The sequence below is a fragment of the Hippopotamus amphibius genome, chromosome 3, assembly GCF_030028045.1.
Source record: "Hippopotamus amphibius kiboko isolate mHipAmp2 chromosome 3, mHipAmp2.hap2, whole genome shotgun sequence".
NCBI lineage: Eukaryota > Metazoa > Chordata > Mammalia > Artiodactyla > Hippopotamidae > Hippopotamus > Hippopotamus amphibius.
In genome coordinates this window covers 147,849,201-147,864,322 of record NC_080188.1, presented here as the reverse complement: position 1 = coordinate 147,864,322, position 15,122 = coordinate 147,849,201, and the positions used below count along the sequence as shown (strand labels likewise).

The following is a 15,122-nucleotide window of genomic DNA, read 5'->3' as shown; positions in this document are numbered from 1 at the left end:
CCATGGCATGTGGGATCTTCACGGACCAGGGATCGAACCCACGTCCCCTGCACTGGCAGGAGGATTCTTTTTTTTTTTAGAAATTTTATTGATATACAATAGACATACAATAAACTGCATATATTTAAAGTGTACAATTTGATTTTTTTTTTCTTATTAGTACTGTATATATGGCAATCCCAATCTCCCAATTCATCCCACCCCAACCTCCTCCAACCCCGCCCCCGTCAGATTTCTCCACTTGGTATCCATATGTTTGTTCTCTACATCTGTGTCTCTATTTGGCAAGCGGATTCTTAACCACTGTACCACCAGGGAAGTCCTTGATGCTTTTAAAAACATTTTATTTTGAAATTAATTTTAGAGTTACAGAAATGCAAAAATAGTACAGAGTATTCCTGTGTATCCTTCAACCAGCTTCTCCTAATGGTCACGTCTTATATAACCGTAGTACAGTTATCAAAATCAAGAAATTGACATTTGTTCAAAACTATGAATTAACCTATTGATCTTACTGACTTGTACCAGCTTTTCCCCTAATCTCCCTTCTCTCTTCCAGAATCCAATGCAGAGTCCTATGTTGCATTTAGTTATTGTTTCTCTTTAGGTCCTCCATTTTGTGACAGTTCCGCAATCTTTCTGTCTCTCATGACCTTGATACTTGTGAAAAGTCCTGCTCAGTGATTTTGTAGAATGTCCCTCAGTTTGGGTATGTCAGGTGTTTTCTCCTGAGTAGATTGAGGTAATGTATTTTTGGCAAGAATACCAAAGAAGTGATTTTGTGTTTTTCTCAGGGCACCATGGCAGGGGTACTTGATGTTGATCTGTCTCAGTGCTGATGTTAACCTTGCTGTCTTGGCTCAGGTAGTGTCTGCCAGGTTTCCCCAGTATAAGGTTGTTATTTTTCCGTTTGTAATTAGTAAATATCTTGGGGAGATATTTTAAGACCAGGCAAACATTCTATTTCTCCTCAATATTTGCCCACTAATTTTAGCATCCAGTGGTTGATCTTTTCCTTAACAGTGATTACTGTAGTGTTTGCCAAATGGTGTTTCAGTATTATTTCTTAAACAGGAAACTACAGGACAGTGAGCTTTTTATTTGTTTGCTTTGTTTGGGTAGTGAGCAGCCATTTGGCAATGTTTAATTTGGAATTATTTAGTCCTTTTGCAACAATGAAAAATGTTTTAGTCAATTAATTTAGTAAGCTTTTATTAAACTCTTGTTATAACCAAAACATCCATGAGAAAAATGCAAAGGGCATAGTGATTCTGATCTGCATCTGAATCCTTTTCTCTGTACTACTTTTCATCCCAAATTACACTAACCACCATGATTTGTTCTGAGAAGATGTTATTACAAAGAGTGCTGAGAGACAGAATCTCAGGAGTCAGAGAATGGGGACCAGCTTCCAGTTGTGCTCCATGCTAGTTATGTTCCTAGAGTGTAGGTCAAATGGCTTCTCTGAGTTCCAGTTTCCTTATTTTTATTTTTTTAAAAATATTTTATTTATTTATTTATTTGGCTGTGCCAGGTCTTAATTGCAGCATGTGGAATCTTTAGTGGTGGCACGAGGGATCTTCATTGTGGCACGCAGGATCTTTAGTTGAACTCTTAGTTGTGGCATGTGGGATCTAGTTCCCTGACCAGGGATCAAACTGGGGCCCCCTGAATTGGGAGCATGGACTCAGCCACTGGATCATCAGGGAAGTCCCCAGTTTTCTTATTTTTAGTTGGGATTATAACATGGATTGATGTGAGAATTAAATGAGTTAATGTATAGAAAAGTATTTACTGAGTCCCTGTTAGGTGTGAGCTCCTTTTGAGTGTTGAAATATAGCAGTGAAAGGCTTCTGTCCTTATGGAACTTGTATTTTAGAAAGAAGAGACAGTATACAAGCAAACAGATAAACATACAATTTCACATAGTAATAAGTGCTATAAAGTAAGTAAAACAGGATGAGGTAATAAAATGTGCTATAAAGAAAAGAAAATAGGATGAGGTATTAGAGAAGGAGGGGGGTTAGGTGGGATGGAACAGTTTAAACATTCTGGTCAGGGAGAGTTTTTCTGGAGGTAATTTTTGAGTTAAGATCTTTAAGATTAGGAGCCAGCCATGAGATGAACTGGGGGAGAGCAGACATGAAGGCCCTATGAAGGGAAGGGGTTTGTGTGTTGGAGAAAAGCGAAAAGGACAGTGTAGCTACGAGGAGAGTGGTATAAGATCAAGGCAGAAAGGTCAGTAGGGGCCAAATTACGTAGAGCCTTATAGGCCATGAAAAGGAGTTTAGATTATCAGTGCATTGGGGGAGCCACTGGAGTGTCTTAAGCAGAGGAAATTACATGCTATGATTTTCATTTTTAAAAGATTGTTCTGGCTCTGGTGAGGAGAATGAGTGGAGGTGGTTTGTAAGAGCCGAAGCAGAGTGACTACCTGAGGGCTGTGGCAGCGATTCAGGCAAGAATGATGGTCAGAGAAGGATGGTGGGAGTAGGAGTATAATAATAATTATTATCGTTATGGGCTGAATTGTGAACTTATGTCTCCATTGCCCAGCACCTCAGAATATAATCTTATTTGGAGATAAGGTCTTTAAAGAGGTGATTAAGTTAAAATGAGTGCATTAGGGCAGGCCCTAATTTAATCTGATTTGTGGCCTTACAAGAAGAAGAAATTCGGACACACAGAGATACCAGAGATGCAGGCACACGGAGGAAAGACCATGTGACGACACAGCAAGGGGGTAGGTATGTGCATGCCAAGGAGAGAGGCCTCAGAGGAAACTAAACCTGCCAGCACCTTGATCTGGGACTTCTAACCTCCAAAACTGTAAGAAAATGAATTTCTGTTGCTTAAGCCACCCAGTCTGTGGTGTTTTGTTATGGCGGCTCTGGTAAACTAACACAGTGATGCTGCTGCCACTGGTGCTGGTGCTGGTGGTTTCCTCATAGTATTTATCACTGCGTAAAATTATCTCATACTTGTGTGTGTGTGTGTGTACTTTCTCCTACCTGATTGTGAGTTCCATGGTTAGAGCAGGGACTTAGTCTATCTAATCCATGACAGTAACCACAGTGCTTAGGGAAGTACCTAAGCCATAGCAGATGTAAAAGTAAAGATGTCATTGAGTTATTTACTTATTGTATCTCTCTATATAATGTCCAATACTTTACAGAGCCTTTTCTTCTGTGAATACACAGGAGATCCAGTGTTCCTTATTTGGAGGCTGCGAACTCTAGCACATAGGAAAATATAAAGAAATAATAGAACGTTTTCAGAAAGCATATTTTAGCAGTGGAAAAATGATTCTCACTTGATTATAGGGAACTTTGGAGAAAGAGGCCTCTTTTTTTTTTTTTTTTTTTTTTGGCTGTGCATGGCATGCAGGATCTTATTAGTTCCCTGACCAGGGATCAAACCCACACCCCCTGCGGTAGAAGCATGGAGTCTTAACCACTGGACTGCCAGGGAATTCCTGAGGCCTTTTTTTGAACAGATTAGCTCTGTTAAATAAGGAGGTGAGCCATTATTTCAACTTCATTTCATGGCTTTGCCACAATAAGCTTAGTCTGTGAAAAAATGCCTTCCACAAGGTCAGGGTCCTCGTTTTGTTTTCTGTTGTACCTGGCATATAGGAGTGTTCAATAAATATTTAAGTAAATAAAAATCATTTTCAAATCCTACTTTGTTCCTTCTTAGACATTTTTGAATTGCTTTAAACGTTTTCTCATACTTAGCCTACTGTTAGCTATTTCATAGCAGAGGTACAATATTTTGCCTGTTCTTTTATCCCTTAGAATTGGAATTGTCCTGAATCAGGTCTTCACTTTGTGATCTTTTTGACCTTAGACTGCCCTTAAACCGAAGACTCACAACCTAGCTCAATGCCACTGGCTCCACCTTGTGTCAGGAACGTGATACTGCACTCACCGAAAGCTAGCCTACGGAGAGCCAGCCTGCCCTGGCCAAACATTTTAAGTGGTCCAATTGCCGTATATAAATTAAATGATGATGCCGTTATTGGACAACCTTATTGTGACTCATTTGTTGTGAAATGATTTCACCTCCATGTATACTACTCTGTAGTACTCTTTGTGCAGGTGGAAACAAATTCTTAGCATTTAACCAAAAAGGCTTTTAGAGTTAGTTTGTAGTTCTTATCAATATAAAAGAAATCCACTCTGACAAGAGAAATGTCTCTGCAGATTTTAAGGACTTTAAATGAAACACTTGATTTTCATTTTCTCTGAAAGCCCTACCAAAATTGAGGTGTTGGTTATTTTTTAAAAGTTCCCATGAAATTGATTTAAAAGGAAGAAAAATTTTTTTCCAAAGGGAAAATATATATACATATATATGTATAAAATATGTATTTTACATAGATTGTGTTTGCTTTCTGTTTTGTGTATATGGTAGAACACTGAGTCGGTCCTAAGTGGTCTGGTTGTTCAGGAGATGCATATGTCTAGAGAGGGCAGGGCAAAAGTCACTTGAGCTGTTGAATGAAGTGATTAGGACTCACAGGATCAGCGATGCGCTAGAGTGAAATCACGTTGACTTGTACCAACTCACAAGAGCTGTTGGGTAAGTTTTCAGGAATTCTGCAAGCCACTGTTAAAACCTAATTTATATAAAAAATAAGTTACATAAACTTACAAGTAAATGACATTAAAAACAAATGTGCTCATGTGGGCAGCACTTATGATAAAATTGGAATGGTGCAGAGAAATTAGTGTGGTTTCTGCACAAGGGTGACACACAGACTCATGAAGCATTCTATACTTTTTCAAGTTGTTCTGCGTAAAATGCAAAATAAACATTTTTATTACTAGTGTAAAAAATAACAAAAGTAACAAATACTCAAAACTTACCACTTCCTAATTACTGGATATATTTTAGTCTTATTTATGCTCTGGAGATGATTTATGTCTCCTGTATGGTGAGGGTACCATGTGATGGTGTGCTATTTTACATCTCTTCCCAACTCCACCTTGAGTGACTTCACATTGGTAGCTTGAAACTGGCCGTGGTGGGTAGATTTGTACAATGGAGATGCAAATGCTCCTGATCAGGGCTTTTCCTCCTGAGGGACCAGTTGACCAGACTCACACTCCTGTATACAAGTACGTTTGTTTATGCCTTCTGTCTCTATCTACTCTTCCAAAAGCCTGACAGAAAGACTTTAAAAGAAATTATTAAAATTTAAAAACCATTTTAATTTTGTTTTACTACGTTGACATCATTGTTTTTTTTTTATTTGTTTTGTTTTTTTTTTTTTTTTTGTGGCACACGGGCTTAGTTGCTCCGCGGCATGTGGGATCTTCCTGGAGCAGGGATCGAACGCGTGACCTCTGCATTGGCAGGCGGATTCTTAACCACTGCGCCACCTAGGAAGCCCCGACATCATTGTTTTTTAAATAGTTCTCTTAAAAGGTAACTTTAATAATTTTAATAATATTAAAATAGTTTTAAAAGATTAGTTTAAAATAATTTTCAATCAATTCACTTGATTCACAATCTCATTCAGTAGAAGTTAAATAGATTAATCAGCCTTAATATTATATAAAATTCTACCAATTACTTTCTTATTTCATATTTTTACTTCATTTTCTTTTTTTAAGAACTTTTATTGAGATATAATTGACATACAATCAACAGCATATATTTAAAGTGTACAATTTGATTTTTTTTTTCTTATTAGTAATGTATATATGGCAATCCCAATCTCCCAATTCATCCGTCCCCAACCGCCCCCCCACCACCTCCTGCTTTCCCCCCTTGGTGTCCATATGTTTGTTCTCTACATCTCTGTCTCCATTTCTGCCTTGCAAACCAGTTGATTTATACCATTTTCCTATATTCTGCATACGTGCTTTAATATATGATACTTGTTCTTGTCTAATATCTTGTTTCCTCTTATTTATGGACTTCTTTCTTTTATTTTCATCATTAAGCTTTGACATATCTATTCCTTGTCTCCTAAAACTATGTTTTCACCTCTTTCAGTGTTTTCTTATGTTTTCCTTTTTAGATCTTTTCCTTTCCAGACCTCTGTATCTTCCTAAAAAATTAATGGCCTGGTCTTTTTCTGGCCTCTGTTCTTTCTTGCGTTTCTCTTTTTTTCTTTGCTCACCTTTGGGAGCCTTACAACACATGGGGCTGAATGTTCACAATATGGTTTCCCTCAGAATGGCCAGGGTCTCAGCCCCACCCAGATGCATCTGGAGTTCTTCAGAGCCCACCTGACCCCTTCTGCTGCGTCCCGTGTTCTCAGCACTAGGATGATAATGTGAGAGCAGGTGAGGGGGTCATTTGGTCTTCGGTGCTTCTGGCCTTGTATTTCAGGACATGCGAGAACAAGGGAAGCTCCGAGTCACCTTTGCTTCTGCTGTCATTTCCCTTTACTCTCCTTTCGGGGACTCTGTTTAGGAACTTGGGAGGCCTCTTGAAATATGTTCACCTCACCTGCTATCATATGAAGGAAGAGCACACGTGAGAGGAAGGGGCTATGAGTATTTAAACATCACCTCCCTTCTCCACCTCCCTTGCCTTAGCATTATTTTCTTCTCAGTCACCCTCTCTGTGGCCTTAACTGGGTGGTGCAATCAACCGATTGCCACAGAAAGGTGCCTCCTGGACCAGAGGCTGATCTGACAGTTCCGCTGGGACCTGCTGTTCGTCTTTAGAGAGCCTGAGCCCAGTGCTTGTTAGTCACTCACAAAAACCAGCCCTTTTCCTGCAGCAGCAGGAACAGTTCCCAGTGCTGCCTTGTCACTGTTTGGTCGAGGGATGAAAAGGGTGCCATCCTTTCCATATGCTTTTCTTTTACTTGCAAGAATGGTAGACTGGTATCCAGCCTCATCACTACTTGTACTTCATGAAACAGAATATTTTAGATGTATCATCTTGCTAAGTTTTCAATATTAAATTCTAAAATACTGAAGAAAAATGTTGTACCTAATATATTTTATTGTGAAACTGAGGGCTGAGACATCCTTAATATATCAACTTTCCAAGCTAAAATGCTAAAAATAGTATAACATGAAAGAGCAAATTGTTTTATGAATAGTTTATACAAGGCAGAATTTCTGTTATCTTTTCTTACTACTTTGGTTTTTATTATGAGAATGAAATGAAGTTTAAAAAAGTTCAGACTTATGGGTAAATAGTAAATGGTACACTGAACTCTTCTGTACTTTCACTTAGATTCACCAATTCTTTTTCTTTTTTTAGATTCACTAATTGTTAACATTTTGCCACACTTGCTTTTGATTGTGTGTGCTCTCTCCATATATATGTACATATAAGTATAGGTATACACATATTAATGTGTATACATGCATATATTTATGTGTATGTATTTATGCATTTTATTATTGTTTTCATTTTGCTGGACTCTCTGAGAGTAAGTTGTAGGCATTGGGACTTTTCCCCTTAAATACTCCAGTGTGTATCCTCTGAGAACAAGAACATTCTCTTTTATAAGCCACAGGTTTTTTTGTGTGTGTGTTTTTTTTTGTTTGTTTTTTTTTTCATCCGTTTTTATACACATATCCCCCTCTTCCCTCCCTTCCTTGACGCCCCCCCCAACCCCCCCCCACCCTCCCCGCCCCAGTCCTCAAAGGCATCTCCCATCCTCGAGTTGGACTCCCTTTGTTATACAACAACTTCCCACTGACTATTTTACAGTTGGTAGTATATATATGTCTGTGTTACTCTCTCGCTTCGTCTCAGTTTCCCCTTCACCCCCCGCCCCCTCCCATACCTCGAGTTCTCCGGTCCATTCTCTGTATCTGCATCCTTGTTCTGGTCACTGAGTCCAACAGTACCATTTTTAGATTCCGTATATGTGAGTTAGCATACAATATTTGTCCTTCTCTTTCTGACTTACTTCACTCTGTATGACAGACTGTAGTTCTATCCACCTCATTACATATAGCTCCATCTCATCCCTTTTTATAGCTGAGTAATATTCCATTGTATATATATGCCACATCTTCTGTATCCATTCATTTGTTGATGGGCATTTAGGTTGCTTCCATGTCCTGGCTATTGTAAATAGTGCTGCAATAAACATTATGGTACAAGTTTCTTTTGGGATTATGGTTTTCTTTGGGTATATGCCCAGGAGTGGGATTACTGGATCATATGGTAGTTCTATTTGTAGTTTTTTAAGGAACCTCCAAATTGTTTTCCATAGTGGCTGTACCAATTTACAGTCCCACCAACAGTGCAGGAGAGTTCCTTTTTCTCCACACCCTCTCCAACATTTGTTGTTTCCAGACTTTGTGATGATGGCCATTCTGACTGGTGTGAGGTGATACCTCATTGTGGCTTTGACTTGCATTTCTCTGATGGTTAGTGATGTGGAGCATCTTTTCATGTGTTTGTTGGCCATCTGTATGTCTTCTTTGGAGAAATGTCTATTTAGGTCTTCTGCCCATTTGTGGATTGGGTTATTTGCTTTTTTGGTATGAAGCTTCATGAGCTGCTTGTATATTTTGGAGGTTAATCCTTTGTCCGTTGTTTCATAGGCAATTATTTTTTCCCACTCTGAGGGTTGCCTTTTAGTCTTGTTTAGTGTGTGTGTTTTTAAAAATAATCTTAGAGTCAGAGCACTTGGGGAGAATTTTAAGAAGCCGTTTGGCTCCTTCTCCTGCTTCTTGCAGGTAAATTCCTAAACAGTACAAAATTGATATTTTCCAGGAATGATAAACACAGATTCCTGCATGGACCAGGCCTGTAATTATAAGTGTGTGAATCAGAGGTGTAGGACAGTTCTCATGATATTTAAGTATGTCCCCTCTAAACAAAGAAGCAAATCAATGCTATGCTAAGCAAAACCTTATCTGAGGGCCACATTTGTTCCTTGGGTCATCAGTTTGTGACCCCTGGATCTATCTTCAAGGCTCCACGGGGTGGCATATCCACAGCTTTCTTTAGAGGCACCTTGTTATAGTCAAGAAGTTCTCCTTCAAGTCTAATTAAATGCTCAGTTGAGATTTATGAGAGGCAGCAGTGTGCAGTGGTTAAGAGTATAGATTCTAGCTTGTGTGTGTCTGAATCCCATTTCCACTATTTACTATGATCTTGGGAAAATTACCTGACGTCTCTGTGGTTCAGTTTTCCTCATTTGTAAAATAACAGTACCTACCACACAGAGCTATTGTAAGGGGATATTTTTTCTCACATCCATACAGATCATGATCATGGTATAAGGGACATGAGTGAGATGCGAAGTCTGTTCTTTCTAGAAGTCTTAGAGGAGATGTCCATTCCCAAGCCAGAAAGCTAATGAATCTACTTTTCTCATATCAGGAGAGATTTTGTTTCTGTTCTCACCCCCATTCTCCTCTTGTTAGACTTCTCCACAGCTCTCGAGATTTCCCTGGTCCCGAGGAACTCATTGCTTTAACATATTGGCTGTATGTGACCTCAGGCAGATTCTTTAATGCCTTTGGGATTTAATCTCTTCATCTGTAAAATGGAGATAATAGTCGTGCCACCTCACGGGGTCATGAGCAGGATTAACTGAGTTGATGCGTGCACTGTGCTAGAGTGTGCCTGGCACAGAGTGAGTGCTGTGGAGCTGTGAGCCGTTAGGTATGATACACATTCTCTTCAGTAGCCATCCTCCTCAATGTGTATTCTGTACTTGTGGTCTAGATTTTCTTACCACTAGCACTCTTGAAGGCGGGGGGGAGGTTCTCTTTCTCTCTCCTCTGCAAGTGCTGTTATTAAGATACCAGTGGTCTTCTTTTTGTCGAAATCTAAGATACTTCTTATTCGCTTAGCCTTCTGTAATATTTTTAACAGTAGAGATCACCTTGCAACTAAGGGTACTGGGCAAGGGGCACTTAAGGGGGTTACAGGGAGAAGAGAGGGTCAGATGAAGGTAAGGGAGGGAACGAGGGAGTGAGAGAGACACATGGACTGGCAGATGGGTCGAGAGCCGGTAATGGCAGGATTTTAGAGAGGGGTTAAGTGTGGAGTGGATGAGTGGAAAATGGAATCGACAGTTATGAGATAAGTAATTTAGAAGAAGTGTTGTGATAGCAAAAGAAAGCTGAGAGCTAGAATGGTTGGAGGTGGTAGAGCACCTATCAGAAACTTTTTCAAGATAAAGAAGATATGTGAATATTTTACAGCAAAAAAGGAAGCAACTAATAAAGGAAAGGATGAAGATGCTGAGAGAGGCAGGTGTGTCAAGAACAAGAGCCGTGACTAGAACTAAGAAAAACTGACAGGCATTAGCTTTATAAGGAAGAGCACTCTTTATTCCTCCAAGGTTGAGAGCATAAGAAGGGAGGTATGTAAATACTTCTAAAGCGGTGTGAGGGAAGTGCCTGGAAAGGTAGTGGTATGAACTGAATGTTTGAGTCCTTCTCAAATTCATGTGTTAAGGCCCCAGCCCCCAGTGTGATGGGATTTGGAGGGGGGAGCTTTGGGAAGTGATTAGGTTTAGATGAGGTCATGAGAGTGGAGCCCCTATGATGGGAGTGGAGCTCCCTCTCTCTCAAAAGAAGAGGGAGACCAGAGCCTGCTCTCCTCCCACCCTGTGAGGACTCAGCAAAAACGTGGTTGTCTGCAAGCCTGGAAGGGGGCTGTCACCAGACCCTGAATCTGCTGGTGCCTTGATCTTGGACTTCAAGCCTCTAGAACTATGAGAAATAAATGTTTGTGGTTTAAGCCACCTAGTCTGTGGTGTGTTGTTAGAGCAGCCTGAGCTGACTGAGGGTGGTTGGAGGGTTGGTGATGGTGCCAACCTCAGCCATTTCATTTGTTCAGTGAAGCAGGTGACAGGGTTTTCTGCTGAAATTAAGGGGGTCGGTGCTTCGGAGCTTGAGGCAAGAGAGGATTCAGAATAGCCGTTTTGGAAATTTGCTAGGGAATCAACAGGAGATGAAAGAAAGGATTGTCAGGCAATGTCCAGGACACTCAGTGCTGGATGGCATGAATTTGTAGTGGGCCATGGGTTTTTTGTTAATTATTTTCTTCCAGCAGTGTTTTGCAGTAACAGGAAAGTAAAAATTAGAGATGTTCAAGGTTATGGATCAATAGAGCAGGCAGGATGGAAGGCCAAAGGGGCCCAGAATCCAAGATGGCGATAATGGCAATTTTGAATGGTTGACTGTAGAATATTGAGCAACCGTATGTGCAAATGAATTAACTGCTAAACATAGCTGCATGAGTGAGCCCAGGGGAAACCTTCCAGCCAACCCACAGAATTATGAAAAATAAGAACTTGTTGTTTAAGCCCCTACATTTTGGGCAGTGCGTGACCCAGCAACAGAAACCTGCAATGCTCTGCCTTGTGTTGGGCAACCGCAGCCGGAAGCCTGTTGCATGACAGACTAGAGGTAAAAGATGTCACATTTCTGCATTTTTCTAAATCTAATCAAATTCCATTTTCGCATGTGCCAAGACCAGGAAATGTTCAGCATTAGCAGTTTGGTGGTTCCTTGTCTTCCTCTCTCATATTGCACTGGGACCCCAAGGCTAATGCAGTCTTTTTTTTTTTAAGCTCTTTATTGGAATATAATTGCTTTACACTGTTGTGCCAGTTTTTGCTGTACAACAAAGTGAATCAGCTGTATTTATACATATATCCCTGTATCCTCTCCCTCCCACGACTCCTTCCCACCTTCCCTATCCCAGCCCTCTAAGTCAACACCAATCATCCAGTTAATCTCCCTGTGTTATGCAGCAGCTTCCCACTAGCTGTCTGTTTTACATTTGGTAGTGTATACATGTCAATACTACTCTGTCACTTCGTCCTGGCTTCCCCTTCGCCCCACCCCACCCCGTGTCCTCAAGTCCATTCTCTATATCTGCATCTTTATTCTTGCCCTGTCACTGGGTTCATCAGTACCATTTTTTTAGATTCCACGTGTATGAGTTAGCATATGGTATTTGTTTTTCTCTTTCTGGCTTACTTTGCTCTGTATGACAGACTCTAGGTCCATCCACCTCACTACAAATACCTCAATTTCATTCCTTTTTATGGCTGAGTAATATTCCATTGTATATATGTGCCACATCTTCTTTATCCATTCATCTGTTGATGGGCATTTAGGTTGCATGTCCTGGCTATTGTAAATGAACATTGTGGTACATGTTTCTTTTTGGATTGTGGTTTTCTCAGGGTATATGCCCAGTAGTGGGATTGCTGGGTCATATGGTAGTTCTATTTTTAGTTTTTTAAGGAACCTCCTTACTGTTTTCCACAGTGGCTGTACCAATTTACATTCCCACCAACAGTGCAGGAGGGTTCCCTTTTCTCCACACTCTCTCCAGCATTTATTGTTTCTAGATTTTGTGATGATGGCCATTCTGACCAGTGTGAGGTGATACTTCATTGTGGCTTTGACTTGTAATGCAGTCTTTAAGAAGAACAAAGGCAAGGAAGACCACGGTGCTGCTGAGATGTCTAGGCCTGAAGGCAGGGGCAGCATCCCCTTCCTCTGTGCCAAGCTCAGCCACAGGGATCCTAACCACAGCTTGCAGAGCCCCAGGGCACAGAGGAAGAGATTCGCTTTCCACAGGAGGCAGGGTGGGTGAGCTAGCAGGCCTGTTTTTGTGTACAGATGAGCTCTTGAGTTTTGTATTGTTCTTTAGGCCACTGTGGACTCATCAGCCGAAGGGTCTTTGCCCTCTTGTCTTATATCATCAGGCCTTTGTGTTTCAGAACTAGAGAGAAAGAAGTTTCTTGATGCTTAGAGGGCATCATTAGGCTTTGTTTTCTGTGGTCTACCTAGGCTAAGTAGAAAATCTAGGTAGATGCACTCAGAAGAGCAGAAGATAGTGATAGGTTCTTCAAAGGGAAGTAGAAAGAGGGATAGAGTAAAATTTTCTAAGACTGCAAGAAGGAACCTGCCACCCTCTCACAGGGAGCAACTTGCTGGTGGTAGGACCTCAGATCGGATGGCCGTGTGGACACAGCACTAAGCACCTGTGGTACTTCCTACCTCCTCAGGAAGCCAACCCGCTCAGTTGATGGTGCCCTCATCAGCCTTCTACTTCACACTGGCTCATTCCCATTGGTATTAATACATGCTCACATCTTTTTGGTCTTAAATTAAAAAAAAAAAATCTTCCTTGACACCATGTCCCGCTCCAGACATCTCTTCTTCCCCTTCACATCATAGATCCATCCACCTCAACCCAGTGCAATCGGATTTCTCCCCTACTTTCAAGTGAAACATCCTTGATCAAAAATCAGAACTGATTTCTTTCTTTTCTAAATCCAGTGGACATTTCTCATAACTTATCTCACTCGTCCTCTCAGCAGCATTTAACACCAAAGATGACTCGAGTTTTTCCACTTCTTTCCTTAGCTTCCATGACACCACCCTGTCCGGAATTTCTGCTTACCCCCTGGCTCCTCTTCTCTGCATTTAGTGCAGGTTTCTCATCTTTGGACCATCGTATCAGTGTGGGTACTCCTCTGAGCTCTTCCTGGGTTGTCATCTCTTCCAGTCAGGACACTCTTCTTAGAGGAGCTCTTCTGCTCCTGTGGCTTTATCAGATCTGTGTTTCCAGACCAGATTTTCTCCTATGCATCCTTATACGTGTCAAGTCTATGGTTTGATTTTATCCCCCTTGCAAGCTAGTAAGTTAGTCTGTTACTCTTTCATGGATGTTGGCAGAAGACTTGAGACCAGGGTCAGTGACAAAGGACTTCATTTAAGTATGGTTGAGGGACTTCCCTGGAGGTCCAGTGGTTAAGACTCCATGCTTCTACTGCAGGAGGCACGGGTTCGACCCCTGATTGGGGAACCAAGATCCCGCATGCTGCGAGGTGTGGCAAATAAATAAATAAATAGTTGAAAGTTTTGCAGAGCAGCACAAGAGAGGATTGATTATGTTGCTGACATAGCACAGTATATTTCTAATTTTCTCTTTATGTGCCATACCTGTCTTTGCAAAGTGTGAATCATGATGGCAGCTATTCCCTAGAAAAGTACCATCAAAAGGAGTATTACATATATAATTTAAAATTTTCTAGTAACCATATTTTAAAAAAGTAAAAGAGAAACAGGTAAAACAATATGTCTAAAATGTTATGATTTCAGCATGTAATCAATTAAAGATTATTGAGACATTTTACATTCTTTTCATACTAAGTTTTTGAAATCCATGTATATTTTTTACTCAGAGCCCATTTCAGTCTGGGCTAGTCACATTTCCAGTGCTCCATAGCCAGATGGAGGTAGTGGCTACTATATTGCATGGGGGGCTCAGGCCTGAAATTCCTCTTTTTTTCCCCATCCCACCTCCCTTTGATTTCTAACCTGCAAGGGTCTTCAGGCCCTTCCCTTTTCCCATCCCTACCCTCCCTTTGTTTCTATGAGTTAAGGCAGCGTTTATTCTTGTCCTTCTGAGTCTGGAGTTGAAGCAGTTCTCTGATTTGCAGAACAGAAGGCCTAGAAGGTTACAGAGGGGATAAATCTATGAATACTTCTCAAATTATATTTTTTGTCCTTGCCTCATTACCTGTTTGTTCTAATGGATGCAATAGCCCATCTGATGTTACAAGAATATTACTACGTTGGTGTTAGCCAGTTTCATGGGTCATCCTTAGGGGCTTCTTGAGAGAAAGTATAATCTCAAAAAATATTTTTAGTTTCTAGTAACAGCATCATTTTCAGATCCTGCCTCAATGAAGGATGTGGGCATGAAAAGCAGTGCAGAAGTGTTGAGACTAAGGTGCTCAGGGAGGTACGAAATAGAGTTGACATGAAGACATTACATGTTTAGTTGGCCTTCAAATCAATCAGTGAACACTGAGAATCCTATCTTCCACAGTTATTGACTTTAGGTTTCTCTCTTAAGTTTATACTCATCCTGCGGCCTCCTTAAGTGAAGAACTTAAGAATTCTTACTTAAAATGTTTTCTCAGTAAAATAGAGAGTAAATATAACACCACCAATATTAGCCAGAATGGTAAAGAAGTTAAATATTCTAGGGACTTCCCTAGTGGTCCAGTGGTCAAGAATCCACCTTGCAAGGCAGTGGATGCAGGTTCAATCCCTGGTCAGGGAACTAATATCCCGTATGCCATGGGGCAGCTAAACCTGTGCGCCATAACTAGAAAGTCCGTGTGCCGCAAACTACAGAGC

General features: G+C 40.7%; 1 protein-coding gene and 1 non-coding gene across 7 annotated transcripts in view; both read left to right on the top strand.

The window, feature by feature from the left end:
• Window positions 1–15,122, top strand: part of EFCAB2 (EF-hand calcium binding domain 2) — a 117,736-nt gene that overhangs the window by 71,690 nt on the left and 30,924 nt on the right. For 2 of the 6 annotated variants that reach the window (XM_057729662.1, XM_057729661.1), the window contains exon 3: window positions 2,666–2,743. The exons of 3 other annotated variants lie outside the window; for them this stretch is intronic. In XM_057729662.1, coding sequence (XP_057585645.1) covers window positions 2,666–2,743 — 78 coding nt within the window. Of the gene's footprint in view, window positions 1–2,665; window positions 2,744–5,292; window positions 5,434–15,122 lie in introns of those variants that run through there. One more of the 6 variants, XM_057729663.1, reaches the window with a different exon arrangement.
• LOC130850581 (U6 spliceosomal RNA) lies at window positions 4,681–4,786 on the top strand. The gene has a single exon (XR_009052948.1). It is a non-coding gene; the product is annotated as a U6 spliceosomal RNA (small nuclear RNA).